At 40.3% G+C, this 15,643-nt stretch overlaps 1 protein-coding gene across 4 annotated transcripts in view; it reads left to right on the plus strand.

The window, feature by feature from the left end:
• Positions 1-15,643, plus strand: part of DMD (dystrophin) — a 1,922,593-nt gene that overhangs the window by 147,930 nt on the left and 1,759,020 nt on the right. The window contains exon 1 of one of the 4 annotated variants that reach the window (XM_019529124.1): positions 15,285-15,508. The exons of the other annotated variants lie outside the window; for them this stretch is intronic. Coding sequence (XP_019384669.1) covers positions 15,490-15,508 — 19 coding nt within the window. The 5' untranslated portion in view covers positions 15,285-15,489. Of the gene's footprint in view, positions 1-15,284; positions 15,509-15,643 lie in introns of those variants that run through there. 4 annotated transcript variants of the gene reach the window in all.

Here is a 15,643-nt window from a genome sequence, read left to right on the forward strand (position 1 = left end):
ACACGGTGGGGGAGGGCACACAGGGCTGGAGATGGAACAACGGCAGAGCACTGAATGGCAGCACACTGTCCCTGCTCACTCCCCCACCCCCTGTCATTCATGATGAGCAATTTGCTAGTCACACAATAAAAACCTCCAACTAGCTATAAAGTTAGACCTTAAAAAATTGTATTGACTTTACAGCTGGTTGCTATCAAGGTATAATTTGCATATGTAGCAGGATCTACGCTGCAGCCAAGAGCCCTGTCAGCTGACAGGCCTCCCAACCAGAGGGCTACATCTTACCCAGTGTGAAAACCCCAAAACCTGGGGATTGCAGCTGCTATGATTTCCAAGGCTGCGGGGGTGGGGGAAGGTTGTAGTATCAGGAGCCTGCAGATAGTGCCAGAATCTCATGTACCTATTCTGTGTGTTTTCAGCCTCTAGACGGTGACACTTTTGTATGAAGTATTCATATCCCCTGTGAAATATTTTTAGCAGATTAATATTTTTAATATTGTGCACTTTTGTCTGCCTGATATTCTGATACATTCATATATGATAAAGTCCATTCCTGCAAACACTTCTGTGATTTGAAGCATGGAGGCAATGGAACTATTAATATGCTTAGAGTTAAGCACATGTATAAGTATATAAAATATAGGGTCTATAATGAAGAAAGAGACATATTTAGAGGAAGAAAATACATAAAAATGAAAAAGCAAAAATATCTTCTTTTTAACCAAATATGATTTTGAAGTAGAAAGTTCTATCTGAATGGATGGATGAAGCAATATGTCAAAAGTGCAGTGGTATTCAATTGGGTACTTTCTTTACATCTTATAACCCACTTAGTGAAGATTGCTGTGTCCTTTTACACCCGGTCTCACCCTGGTTTAAAAAAAACAAGCATGTAAGATTGCTTTTACATTTAAACTTTTCTGTTGCTTTAGGTAATTGAAAAGTGTGAATAAAAGGTCCAAAATGCTTGTATATTAATAGCAATTTATCAATTTATCAAGTTGTTGCACTAGGTATTTCTCCTTGTGCTTCCATGTTTAGAGAAAATTTGCCAAACCTATATGATATAAACGTGGAGGCAAACATTGCATATTAAAGCAATAAGAAATACTGTCCTAACTCTGCAATTACTTGCACATTTTTAATTTTGAAGTAGGTGAGACCACTCCAATGCTTAGCTGTAAGCATGTATTTTTTTGCATGATAAAAACCTCACTGAGCATTAAAAACAATACCAACGTGTTATCTTAATTTAAAAAAGAAAACAAATAGGTGGCAAAACAAGGAAAATAAAGTTCCTGCTGTTTTTGGTGTGCTCTTTTTAAGGTATAGCCTTCTGTCTATGGTGTTTTAATTAATTCCTAGACAGTATTCCAATGGTTATTTTTTTTCATCAATGTTTTTACTAATTACAGCAGGGATCTACATAAAGTATTGTTCTGAATTGTGTGAGTGTTGAAACCAAGTGAGCTATTAGAACTATTAAAGCTCAAAATGACCATAAAACTGCAATCTACTTCTATTATTCATTTTATCTTGTGTCTTAATTGTACTGTATATGTTGGAGAGCTACTCTAGCAGCCACAGTGTTTAGTGAAACATTACCCCTTCCTAGAGTCTAATGACTTTACAAAGATATAACAGAGTAGAGAATGTTATGGAGAATATCAATAGAAAAAACAGACCAAGTGAGTGCATTATTTGGTTGCTTCCTGTGTCCCTTACTTACCATTCCAAAGAATTACCTTTACAAAAGTGTTTTCTTTTAGTATTTTGCTGTATTGAAAAGAGCTATAATCTCAGATTTAAACCAGAGCTAAGCGTGTTCAAAAAGTGCCTCACAGTTTTAAGGAACTTTGTTATTTAAGATTAAATAATGTAAAGCAGAAAAAAAGATGTCTAGAAATAACCGAATATGATATCAATGAGTTATTTGAAACTCTGCTAAAAATATTGTATGTATTCACAGTGTAAGGAGTTTAAGGCCTAAACCAAGGATAATGAAAACGAGTAGAAAAACCTCCACTGATATTTAGATTTTTAAGGTCGGAAGGGATCCTTATGATCGGTCTGATTATGTATGAAACACAGGTAATCCCTTCTCCAGGCTCATAATTTCTACTTGAGCTGTGGCATATATTTTAGAAATGACAGAGACCAGCCACCGGACAGGGATGATATATGCATAGCTATGCCTATGTTTTGACATGGGTATTTCCCATGCTTCTAGGCTTTGCTGGTTTCCCCCTCCCTCTCTTTCTCCTGCATGTATCAGGGTGTGTTCAAGCCTTCCTCAGAGGTATTGGGTGTTGGCTGCAGCTGAGGCTGGGGATTTTGACTGAGGTGTACCAATGCTCCTGCTGTAACTTAAAGCCAGAAGCTCCCGTGTAGAGATTCTTGCCACTCTGGTCAGGGTCAGTCTAAGAGCCATATTTGGGTCAGGAAAGAATTATACCCAAGGCCAGATTTGTACTGATTATGGCGATTTTTACCTTCTGTAGCCTTCTCTACCTTGGCTCTCTCGTGCATGTCTTAACAACCTTTTATAGATGGAAGGTGTTGGCTCCTGTGGTTCTGCTGCTTTACAGGGAATGCATTATATGTTGTGTTACAGTTAACAGTAGTTAAAATACAAACAGTTTAAATTATGGATATATACGAGATGGTTTGAATAGGGATGACCCTGCCTTGGGCAGGGGGCGAGACTAGACAACATCTAGACATCACTTCCAGCCCTACTTCTCTATGATTCTATGAAAGTCATGCAGTCCTGAAAATATATGGAGACCACAGCTTGTTTTTAAATAAGTTGTTACAAGGTTTTATAAACTTCAGTATTAAAAATAGGCTCATGGTGAGGTCCAGATCCTGTTTAAACTAGTAAGCATTTAAACAGACTTAGGCACCTAAGTATGTTCCTATCCTAACTTTCAGGTCCCTGAAAAAAATGGAATCCTGGTCTTAATCTTAAGACTAAAAAGCATAGAACAGGAAGAAGACCTACAACTTTTAGGCTAACTTTTTCTAGGGGCACCAGGGTGAAACATAATCACGCTTAAGCATCTGAATCCATTTAGGTGCCTAATAGATGAAAATAGTATTAGTTGTTTAGATTTGTGGGGGAGTTTTTACTTTAATTGGGGACAAATGGTCCACAGACCTTAGTTAAAAAAAAAAAAAAAAAAAGGAAGGAATAAATTCACAAAGGGTTTTACATGTCTTCCTTCTGGAATGGAATCCAGTTGATGGGGAGCATGTCTTAGAATTGATTCTATAGAAGTTTTCACTCAAAGCAAAGAGGTGCCTGACCTATCTAGTACGGAATACTGAAGAGAGCAGTCTGTCTTTAGTCCTTCCCTTCCTGAGTGGTTAGATGCATAACCTATGTTGCAGGGAAATATATATATGTCAGATCAGGATTTACAACCTGAGGCCCTATTCAGGAGTTGGAAAAGCTGGGCAGGCGCTTCTGGGGCTTGAAGGGTCCAATACTTTCCAGGGTGCACAAGATTGTGCCTCTCATGTCACCAGAGCACCTACCTAAGGCATCTGCAGAATGCAGGCAGCTCTGGCTTGCATGCACTCTCCCACCACAGAGCAAGTAGACATCCCTCACTATAAATTGATGAACTCTCAGCATTATATTGTAAACACTACATTTTGTTGCACCACTGATTTGGTATCAGAAAAGGTAAGAACATCTATTGGCTTGCCATTTATGCTGCCATAATTTTTATGGTGACACAAGTCCAATGTCAGGCAACGTGTGTTTTTACCTATAAAGGAAAAGAGGGAGTGTAATTCTAGTAAGGCCAGTCATGTGCAGATAGGGGAAGCTGGACATTAACGGGTCCTTGGATACAGTACAGAAGCAGTCCTTCAAAAATAGGTTGGAATCAGGTCTCTTTTATTCTATGGGACTGCCCTAAGCACTGGGTTGCAGAACCCCGCCCCTTTCTTTGATCTACTGAAACCCCATTGGCTGAGGAGGGCCAAGAACTCAAGTCTACCATATTTGAGGACATGTTATAATCACTGAATCATTATACAAAAGGGTATGAAAGGCTTTCCATCCTCCATCAGGGTGTCTAAATAAAAGCAGCCTTTTCTGATATTGTTTGTGTTGAGTTAGGTCCTATAGATGCCTAATGCATCTGCACTGAGCACATCTACCACATCACACCTTTCAGGGGACTTGGTAACAGAACATATACTTCAAGGATCTTGGGCCTCTTAGATCAAGAGGTAGATGTTCCTCAAGAAGTATATGCCAAAGGATGTTCTGCTCTAACAGGCTGAAGAACCTTTTGGAGCTACTTAGCTGTGTCAAAATGGCAACTGTTCCTGAGCATGTGCAGAAGCAGGACTTTAGGTATACATGGAAATGTACTGTCAAAAATTAAGCACCTACAGATTGTGAGTGCTCTGACAGCATGCCTAGACTGCTATTGCAAAAGTGCTTACACTATAACGTAGAGATATGAGCTAGATTTACACTAGTACTGAAAGCTGTATAGCTACATTGCAAAGAACTCAGAGCATGCTTAAATTACCCTGCTTCTGCAACTATACCAAGTGATTTGGTGGAGGTTTTGAGGAAAACACTCTTGCTCTTCAGCAGAAATTAGGCACCAAAGTCTTATTTATGTGGATCTGGGTCTTATGCCTACTTGCTATGCATGGAGAGACTTCTGCACATGTTTGGACTCAGTAAGATCATGGGGGTTCTTTGTAAATTATGGGATTCTGTAATAGCTTAAAGAATTTGGGCATTATTAATGAAAAACTGTCAAGTGATTAAGCTAGAGGCTTTAAAAATGAAGACTTATCTGGATGTCTTGTGTCTACAAAATTAGGCTGAGCTTTGTAAAAGGAGATGACTACCACTTGCATCTGGTCAGTTAGATATAGGCCATGGCCAGATATTCATTCCTGAAATTCTTATTGGTAGAAAAATAGTCTGGAAATTAGAACACATATGTGTTTCAGCCTCCTGGCTGAACAACTACAGAAGTGAGCTCTCCAGGCTTAGGACATGAGGGATACTTTTTGGGAAACTCCCAACCTTGGGGGAAACTATTACTTGACAGCCTGTTCTCTCCCCCACTTGGGAAAAGGGCAGGCTGTCAGAAGGTAGATTTCCAGATTTTAAATCACAGCATTTGCCCCAACTGGGCAGCACACACCATTTATGTCCTTCAGGGCTGAGTACCAAGGTCAGAAGAGCTTGCCCAGCCCCAAATCCCAGTCTTGCAGGCTGTTAAATACCTCTGCAGGCAATACTGCCCTCCCTCCATTGTTCTTGCCAATCAACGGATTGGCAGGAAAGGGGAAGAATTATTCTTCAGGGTTCACATGGATTCACACCAGGGTGAGATCTCAGAGAGTCAGTATTCTCCCTTTCCATCTCTCTTGGTTGGGAGGGACAACACAGGACTGTGGGGTATTTGGTATTCTCCATAACTGAGGGCTCTAACAGAAGTGGTGTTTTGTTGTGCAATTGACCTTCTGAAAGCACATTACAGCCATGCCCTGACAGAAATGCATGGCTACAGAGCACTTAAAAAGTGCTCGACTGTGCAACAAATTAACCCTCGTGATATGAGGGTTCCGATGAAGGCATTCCAAAGTGAAGTGCCTTCATTAACTTCTGTCGGTCCCAGTCCTGGAGCAGAGTCCCCAGTGCTGTCTTCAGTATAGGAGGGAGGAAAGAGAGCTTAGTCTGGGGTTTGCCCAGCCTTCACTGGAAGGAGGGGCAAGTGCATTGGCACTCCCATGAAGTAGTGGTGTGCTCCAGTCTAACCCTTTTCGCCACTATCAAAGACTGAGCATACCCTAAACCAAGCTTCCTGTCCTCCCTTTTCCCCCTCACATCCTGAAGACAGCATCAGAGCTGGGAGAGAAGGGAAGGTCTGGTGGGGAGAGGCTGCAGATGTGCAGTGGAGTTTGATTCCCTACCCTCCCCCCAACCCAACAGAGAACACCTTGGTGGGGTGGGTGGTCACTGTAACTCATGGCACTTTCTGTGAGGCGCATGTCAAGGGGAGCTGTATGCCTGTCAATGCCCTGAAAGAAACAGGCAGCCTTTCAAGTTAAATCAGGAGAAGGGAAATCTTAATGTCTTAATTTGGTGCAAAAATAAGTCTTATAGGTATTCTTCTATTTCAAAATAAAAAGACTTATCAATAGATCCAAATACAAGTTATTGTATTTCTCAAGATTCTGAACTCAAATATTTAATACCACTGTTTAATTTTTTTTTTCTGTATCAGATAACTCTTTCTCTCTCCCTGGATAACATGTAAAATAAGAACACAGAGCATGACTTGTAGTTGCTGTGAGACCATTCCACACCAAGAGGCACATTGAATCTCAGAAATCAAAGAGAAATGCCCTTGGACTTGAGAAGCAATCCATTTTAAATAGTACTTATGTGTTATTCCACTTAGAAAATGTCCTAAGGGCAAAATAGCACAAGGAACTTTTATGGTCTAAGAGCAAAGCTTACTTTTGCGCTTTGTAGTTACCGCATAATCACTCAGGCTGAAAATTTAAACAATTTTATTCTGAATAATATCTTATGTAACTTACCCAAATAGCTTGTCCATGAAGCTTACTCTCATAAGATAATGGCAAATCACAGTGTTGTATCCATTTTTCTCCAAAAACAATTTTTATGATGATCATTTAAAACAAAATACAAAAGAAGTCAGGCCCCAGACTTATTTACATCAAATTTTAGAGATAACTCTGATTGCCTTCAATGTCCAAGGTCAAGGTCTAACTCTAAATTATGAAGAAATCTATGGAATTCACTTTTATTTGAGTGAGTTATCACATTTTCTTATAAGATAAAACTAGTGCCCATTGAATTAGGAGTTACTGTTTCAGTAAAGCTCCAGTTATGAAGAACACAAATATTTTAAAAGCCTATTTTTTTTCTAGAAAAATAAGTATTCCTATTGTTTAAAAATAAAAAATGTTAGAATGAATGAGTGGGAAAATACTTTAATCAAAATTGCTGTACTTGAAATAAATCAGTACTATATATATATTTGGCGGGGGTGGGGACAGCATGTGGGAAGAGATGGCGGCAGAGTTTAAGATTTAATTCAGTGTAATATTTCTTATATTTCAAAACCTCACATTTACTGGCCTATGCCAAATGATTACCGAGGACAGCAATTTACACTACTCTTTATGGTCAGTTTAACTGAATTTAGCCTCATCAGTGAGATGTATGTTAAGAAGGTTTTATTTATTTAACTGCTTCTGGCAGATAAAACACTTTGATTTCACCAGATCTCACAAGCTAGGCAACACTGGACCCAAACAATATTTCAGTGAGTGATATCCGCTGAACCTAGAACTCATGGGCATTGGAGAAGTGATTCAGTACAGAACCAAAGTTCCAGAGTGAATTGAAAGTTTGCTTTTGGGCCCCCTCTACATGTGCATGGCAGGAGGCATGATTATGGGATCCAGCATAAGATCCTACCATGCCTTATGGTTGGTACAAGTAGAGCCTGGGATTCCCATCCTGGGTTCCTCCTGTACTGACAAATAAGAAACTCAGAGTCCGGCTATGCCTCATATGAAGCCAGGACTTCAAGACCTGCAGCTGATGGGATGCTCAGTCCTGGCTTTGTGGGGTACAGCCAGGACTGCAGGTCCCAGCATCTGCAGGATTGTGCTCTTCCAGCTGTGTGTGTGTGGGGGGGGGGGGGCATAATAGGCACCCTGCAGTTCACAGCTACTGTGAGGGATGCATGGAGCCCCCATGCAGCTGGGAGAACATGCACAACTGGGGCTGGGAAATCACAGATGTACCCTGCAGCTGCCAGGAGCAAGAGTCCTGACACTCCTGGACATTTCAGGGAGATTCCCCTCATCTATAGACCCCCAGTCCCAGCTGGGCATTATGCACCCCTGTGGCTGGGAGCCTTGTTAGCTGATGGGGCTCCTAACTGCAAGGGAAACCCTGGTACATATGCAAATTTAAAGCTAGATAACAACCAGGTATAATGTTAGTACACATTTTTAAGATTATCTTTATAGTTGGTTGGACTACTTTATGGTGTGATAGGTATTTTGCATGTATAGCTTGTCTCCATTTCATTGTGCCATTAACCAGTCAATTGTGTCATAACTGTAATGTGTAGAGGAGGCCTTGCTAACACACTTTAAACTGGGCATGGTCACTTGTGCTGAAAAAAGTGGAAAGTAGGATTCTCATAATCTTTGGGGTCAGACTTGAAGATCTACTTAGGTCCCTTCTGATCCTACTTCTATGAATCTATGAAAACCTTAAAAATAAACAGTTTTGGTTGGCTATAGTTATATTCTTATATAAAAATAAAAAGATGATTAGGAACAGTCAGCATGGATTCACCAGGAGCAAGTCATGCCTGACCAACCTTCTATGATGAAGTAACCGGCTCTGTGGACACAGGGAGAGTGGTGGAGATGGTGTACTTTGATTTTAGCAAGGCTTTTGTTATGGTCTCCCACAACATTCTCACAGGCAAGCTAAGGAAATATGGGCTGGATGGATGGACCGTAAGAAAAGAGAAGGGCCTGATCCATGCAGGCAAGAGAAGACTGGGAGGGAACTTAATAGCTTTCGACTACCTGAAGTGGGGTGTGAAAGAGGATGGAGCTAGACTGTTCTCAGTGGTGGCAGATGACAGAAGAAGGAGCCAGAGTCTCAAGTTGCAGCAAGGGAAGTTTAGGTTTGATAAAATTCTTCCTAATATCTATAGGAAGGTAATAAAACACTGGAACAGGTTACCCAGAGAGGTGGTGGAATTTCCATCCTTGGAGGTTTTCAAAACCCAGCTCAACAAAGCTTTGAATGGCTTGATCTAGTTGGGAATGTTCCTGCTTTAAGCGGGGAGTTGGAGTAGGTGACCTCCTCAGGTCCCCTCCAACCTTAGCTTTCTATGATTCTCTTCTATGAATTTCAGGACTTTGCACTTGTTCTTGTTGAATCTCATCTAACTGATTGTGGATCATTTCTCCAGTCTATCCAGGTAATTTAGCTCTGCCCTCCAGAGTGTCTGCCACTTCACCCAACCTGGTGTCATTTGCAAATTTGCTATACACTTGATCCCATCACCCAAATCATTAATGAAAATGTAGGACACTACTGGAGCTAGGCAGACCCCTGGGGAACTCCATTTGATACCTCCTTCCAACTAGATACTTAGCCATTGGTGACTGCTCTTTGCGTGCTATGAGGATCCCTTACTGTACCATCATCTGTATTTCCTTAGCTTAGTACTTGGTTAAATGTTTGCAACTTAGAATGGAAATATTTCAGAAGACCACAGCTTTCAGTAATTGTTCTTTTGTGTGTTCTATATGTGTAACACAGAGTCATTATTTTCAAAACTCTACATAAATATTAATTTAAAATAAAAATACTATGCAGGCTGAGGTTGCTGTTTCTAAGCTTAACACACATAATGGCCAGAAGTGTTTTATAATATTTTTATCCTTTTTATTTGTATATTTGCCTGCACGCATGTTCTCTTTTTTGTGTTATTTTAGCTGAATAAGTATCTTGGTTAGTCTCAGCTTGGTTAGTCCACAGCTCTATAGCTGTGTCAGGACAAGTGAGGCCATGCAGTATGTGGCATCGCAGACACATCAGGGTGCTACATACTACATGTTCAGCTGTTCTCCATGCTACAAGGGAGCAATGCATGGGCTTTTCAGACCCCTGGATATCCAGGGGCAAAGAAACCCATGCAAAAAAAAAAGCAGAGTGATGCACATGTGGGCAGCATGCACTACTCAAAACTGGAGCCTGTTGGGCCAGAGGCATACTGCAGCTGCTGACCAGGCTCCATGTGGCAGGATCACTGTTGCTGCAGCTCCAGGAGGCCCCCAAGGAAAGGCTGCTGGGGGCAAGGCCAGTGCTGGCCCTAGCCTCTTCCACCTACCCAAAGCAATCTGCCATGCACCAGAGCACACATGGCATGGGCATTCCCCAGGGACAACTAGCAGTGGCACAAGGTGCACTGCTGTTAGTTCTTCTCAGGGAACCAAACGTCCATGCTCACTCAGAGGGTGAGGCAAATTGAGAGGCACTGCAAGCTCTCTACTCTTCAGGGCTTTAGTATCTGAATGTGAATCTTGGCAAGTTTTTCTACCAGGAGAACAAACCTGGGAGATTTCTCCCAGTTTATTTAAATGCATGTACACAGCCATTAGCTCTCATACATCACACTTCTTCTATTTCATAACACCTGTATTTCCTATTGCATGGCTTAACTGCAACATGCATAATCTTCCAGGACAGGACATGCTTTTCTGCTCTTAGCCAACCACCATACAAACAAAATGTAGCTATATACATTCATCATGGAAATGTAATGCAAATTTATTTAATTATACTTCATTAAGTTGGAATTGTGCTGTACTGCAAGTTACCAAAAACCTATGAGAAAAAAGAACTTAGAGATCTTAGCCTCTGAGGACAAAGAGTTTTTATTGTGCTCCTCTCCTAAAACACTGAGTCTTCACTCAGCTCACAAATTTTATTTTGTTACATTCATTGTTAACATATTCAGGCAGTACACAGTGTGAATCACAGTAAAAGCTGGTTAATAAAGAATATTTGGCACACTATATATAGCATATGAGTGTAACTACAGAACTGATAATAATGTAACAAAGGCACATAATTATCCATGTGCACAGTATTGGTTACCTCATGAAATGAAATGTTTTGTTTTCTGTACAGTATGTCATATATTTTAGTTGTAAATTCAGAAGCACATCAATATGCAGAAAGGAAAGAATAATTGCCACTTGGTGCATGCAGCAAAATCTTTAGAATGCAAGAGATAGATTCAGGGAGTAAAAATATAATACCAGCAAAAGGTTTTGTTGTTGTTGGTCCAAGGGAAAGAAAAGAAGGAAAAGGTGAAGAGGGACTATTAACCATCATCTTTGAGAAAAGACAGTCTCTGTTTTAAGAAATATATTTCACCTTGGCAGGCTTCTCTTATTGCTTGAATAACGCAATTTGAGACAAAATGTGAAAAATAAAGTAAAAACTCAGTTAAAAAACAATTTAATGGGCACTACAGAATATACAAAGCATTCCAATATCCTGTAGGAGAATATATGCATAATATACATAATTTTGTGTGCACTAAAAAGTGCTAGAATACAGTGAAAATGAAGATGACTTTTCCACAGCGTGGCAAAATAACACTGGATTTAGGTACCACCACTTATTGTAGGAATGAAATCCTATTATCAACAGAGTTGTCCTCAGTGGAGCCAGGTTTTTTCCTGAGATATTAGTAACTTATCCTTTGCAAAAGTTGTTACTGTAAATTTAATTGGCTCTATTTTTTCTTATTCTGAAATTGCCAGTAACCTGAAGCAACCTTACTATCTCTCTTTATATAGGCCTCCCCAATTGTAACAACTCTGAAGTTCAGAAGAATGTAATGAAGTTTTCTTAGAAAGCACCGTCTCTCACTAAGCTGCTAATAAAGACTATTCTGATTCCCTGCAAAAACTAGTGTGTCCCTGCTAAAATGTGTAGGCTTATTACCCAGTGCTCCCAATAAGTAATGATGTAGAGAAAAAGATTTAGACACTTTGTGTAGGGTCACTTACCTTCCTGCCCTTCTCTTGTGTCTAGTCCATGTATTTTTTCACAGCAGCAACTAGGATAGAGTTAATGAACAGCCTCAGTATGTGTCCCAGCTGTGACTCAACAGCAGATTAAAATCAGCAGCAGTGCAAGACTGCAACCCTGGTAATAGGTTGGACAGAGGTACAGTGGTTTCAGACAAGTAGGCTGAGAGGAGCTGTGAAAAGTGTAGCACGAAGAGAGACAATATTAAGGAAGAAACATAGCTAGGAAGAAATGGTCCTGTCTGACATGAAATGCAGAGGAATGGGTAGGTGTAGGTTCTCTTATCCCTCCACACCTTGGAAGGAAAGGGGCTAGGTCCAGGGAATTTAGATGGGGTTCATAGCTTCTAGGCTTTGGGGTCTGAGTTTGAACTGTGTTATCTTGACAGGAAAAACTACATGGGGAAAGAGTGTTGTTGCTGACAAAAGGTCATGATGCCTGTTGTGATTCAAAGGGGCTTGTACACACTGTATGTGAACTCTCCTAAAACTGCCTATTACTACTGTATATCTTTTTTTAATGATTCTCTTTTTATACACCAAAGGAATAACTACTTTTAAGGCAGAAAGTATTACTGAGACGTTTTGGCATGGTGTAAAACATTCATGCCCAGTATTCTGTCCACTGTGCTGCAAAGTTTATTTCAAGCACAAAAAAAAAATGTTGCCAATCATGCAAGAAATGCAATGGAGATTTAAAATTTCTCATCCATGCAAATTCTTTCTACTAGAGGGAAAAAGCCTCTGGGAAATGCTTCCCTAGACAAAACTGCTGCAAAGAAATTGCTTCTAAGCAGTGCTTCCTTTGGCAACCCCCCTTGTTAGATGCATCTTTTCCTCAGTTCCTGCAGGGAAGCTTTTAACATTGTAGCAGAGAACAAATGACAGGTGAACTAAGCCGTCCACCTACTTTGTCTTATTTTAAAGGATCAGTGAGATCCTTTAAGAATTTGGATACCTATCGCCCTTTTTATAAGGGCTGTTTAATTTGTTAGCAGCCAGCAATTATAGCAGTAGGAGCCATACAAGTGGGGTTCACAGCACTCACTCACTCCATGGCTACAAGCTGTTATGTTACAGCACAAGTAGGTGGCTTTCCCCTGACCTCTACCTCCCATTGGTGGGCAGAAGGGTGACTCCCCACTTCCTTAGCTGTAGGATCCCTTGGCACTGCAGGCTGTGCTGTTTTGCCCTGCCCCTTAGGTAGGGGTAATAAGTGAAAGCCAGAGAAGGGAGGGGAAGCCTCAAGTCCCCATCTGCAGTAGCAGCTGGAGTGATGGAGGAGCCCATAACAAGGGGGAGTCTGGGGCTACAGATTAACCCCTTGTGGGTTGCATTCATCCTGTAGCTGCCAGTTGGATAGCCCTGCCTTCAGCTCCTTTCTTAAAACCAACCTCTGCTATGACACAAAAAATTAGGACTCTTTTATTTGAGGACAACCATTTTTTGTCACTCAGGATTTTTTAAAAATTCTGAAAATGAAATAATATTTGAAACCATCCATTATCTGATTTTCATTACCTTTGCCCTTCTTCCCTCCTTTTCTACGGTCTCCCACCCTTTACCTATGCTTATTCTATCTGGTCTAAAATGTGTCAAGGTCTTGAGTTTAGTATCATGTAACTAATTTGTGTTTCTATAACTTTAAATTTCCATTAAGTCTTGATCTTTAATTCTAGGAAAACACTGATCCAAAAGTGAATGCGTCTATTAAGTCTGTCAAAGTTGGGTCTTGTTCCCTTTCATGACAGACTGGTCAAGCTGTGTGCAGTACAGAGTACAAAGTGGGGTGAGATCTGCTGTAATTTCTGCTTGTCTACAGAAGTCTAGAAGAAGCTGTTCTAGCAACCAAAGGATTCAAGAGGATGCTGGTTATGCTTCCTCATTTCTAGACCTGAGGTTGCCTTCTATGCTGGGAGAAGGAGAAGATGGAACATTTCCTGCCATTCTCTACCTGTTAGGAAGATTCTCAGATAGTTTGGGGTTTTCTAGCTTCTTCGTATTGTCAAAGTAAAATAAACTATTACAATAAGGACAAGGACCTGGCCCACTATCACTGGTTCTGAGGCCTGGTCTAAAGACTTAATCTGTTTTTTCAAAAACCGACTAAATGAATCTCAATAAATCAAAATACTGATGTTTATGAACCTTTAAAACTAACGATACAAATGTTCTTCATTTATAAAACAAATGTTTAGTCCATTCTTTTTGGAATCAACATATTAGATTTAAACTACTGTCTTATTAGAGAAGAGGACTGAGTTTTGTTATCTTATTTTCCAGGTTGGATTAAAGACTGTTTTACAAAGGATTAACATTTTTTTGTTGGTTTCTTTGGGTTGGTGTTTTCTGTATTGTTACTCTTGCCAAGAAAGACCTTCCAGGACAGACTGTTATGTAAAATTGTGTGAAGGACATCTAGTCATTTTTAAATGGTGTTGGTGCAAAATTTGTCCCATATAGAAAAAGAAAAAGTGAGGAAAAGAAATCAGTAACTTGATTTCTTTTTCCTTTTCTGGGAGACACCTAAAGACCAGAAAGAACACAATGTGGATATATAAATACAGCTATGTTTCCTGGGCTAGGGACAGACATTACACATAAAGCAATATAAGTGATTAGAAATTGGGTAAAATATGAATACAACAGAAGTTTAGTGCACACAGACCACTTTCAAAATGACCAAAACTGATTTAAGGTGAACCTGGATGGATGTAGTAACAGACTAAACTGATTTAGGTTAAATTGGTTTATTGAACTTCTGTCCCAGATCCCTTCCAGATTTAGGTTAACTCAGTCCCCCAGCATCCCAAGACGCATTGCACCTGCTTTGCAGGGTGGGAGGGCTAACCTTGGCCTAAGCTGTCTGCTCCAGCTGAACAGGGAGGCATGCTCTAGCACCCTCTGGCCTCTGGCCTGAGCCACTGCAGGCATGTGGCTGCCTTTCTGGAATCAAAAGTGAATGTTTGTTCACTTGCTTATCACTGCAGTCTGCACAGCTTAAACTAACTCATGAAGGCTGAATTGATTCAGCCTCAGGCTTTTTGGCTGTTTGTACTTAGCCCTGAAGGTTAAAATAGATTTATAGATTTTAGGGACTAACATTTGGAAGGCTTAACCTGTATAAAAATAAATACTAAGTCACCAGGTAGGATTTCCCAGGGAGTTAAAATGTATGTCCAAGAAGACTGTAAAAGGAGGAGACATTATATTTTTTTCACATGTATTCATATATACCACTGTATTACATTGTTTGGATGAAGTGTAGCTAAAAGTACAAGAGCTTTCAAAATGTGAATCCATTGCCCTAGTTCCTACACAGCACTATTGCTTTTCTGCTGTAGGCTGCCATACAGAAATCATGTATGAAATAGGCGGTCCAGCTAATGCTGAGGAAACTAAGATTACTGATTAGAAGAGAACATAATCAGATAGATTGGGGTGTGTGTGTGTGTGTGTGTGTGTGTGTGTGTGTGTGTGTGTGTGTGTGTGTGTGTGTGTGTGTGTGTGTGGATGTCTAGGAAGGAACCATTGCTATGAAAGGGGAGGGTTTCTATCACACGCTGGATATATATTCATGGGGAGTACCTCACTATTATTTAGGACAGCAGAATTGGACATTACACTCCAGAGAGCTTCTAAAAGGATTATGCTGCTTTCTGTATCTATAATGCTGGGCAGAGATTATGTGCTTGCATTACCTGCACTTGGCTCTCAGTCTCCCTCCAGGTTTTTTTGTACTTAGTAGAATGTGTTAGAGAGAAGTACCAACAGGGAAATCAACAAAAAGCTTTCCTATGAAGGTAGCAAGACACTGCAGTATTGGAAATGTCTGATGATTCATCTGGTGAGTAAAAGCTGTAGATAAATATTCAGGAGAATGAACATTAACAACAGTCTAAACGCAACATTAGGTCAGCTGCTGCCTCTTGGGATACCTTGGAATACTACTGCACTATGTGTTTACTTAGGTAATTTTTTG

This window comes from Crocodylus porosus, unplaced genomic scaffold, assembly GCF_001723895.1.
Source record: "Crocodylus porosus isolate Cpor-Errol unplaced genomic scaffold, CroPor_comp1, whole genome shotgun sequence".
Lineage (NCBI taxonomy): Eukaryota > Metazoa > Chordata > Crocodylia > Crocodylidae > Crocodylus > Crocodylus porosus.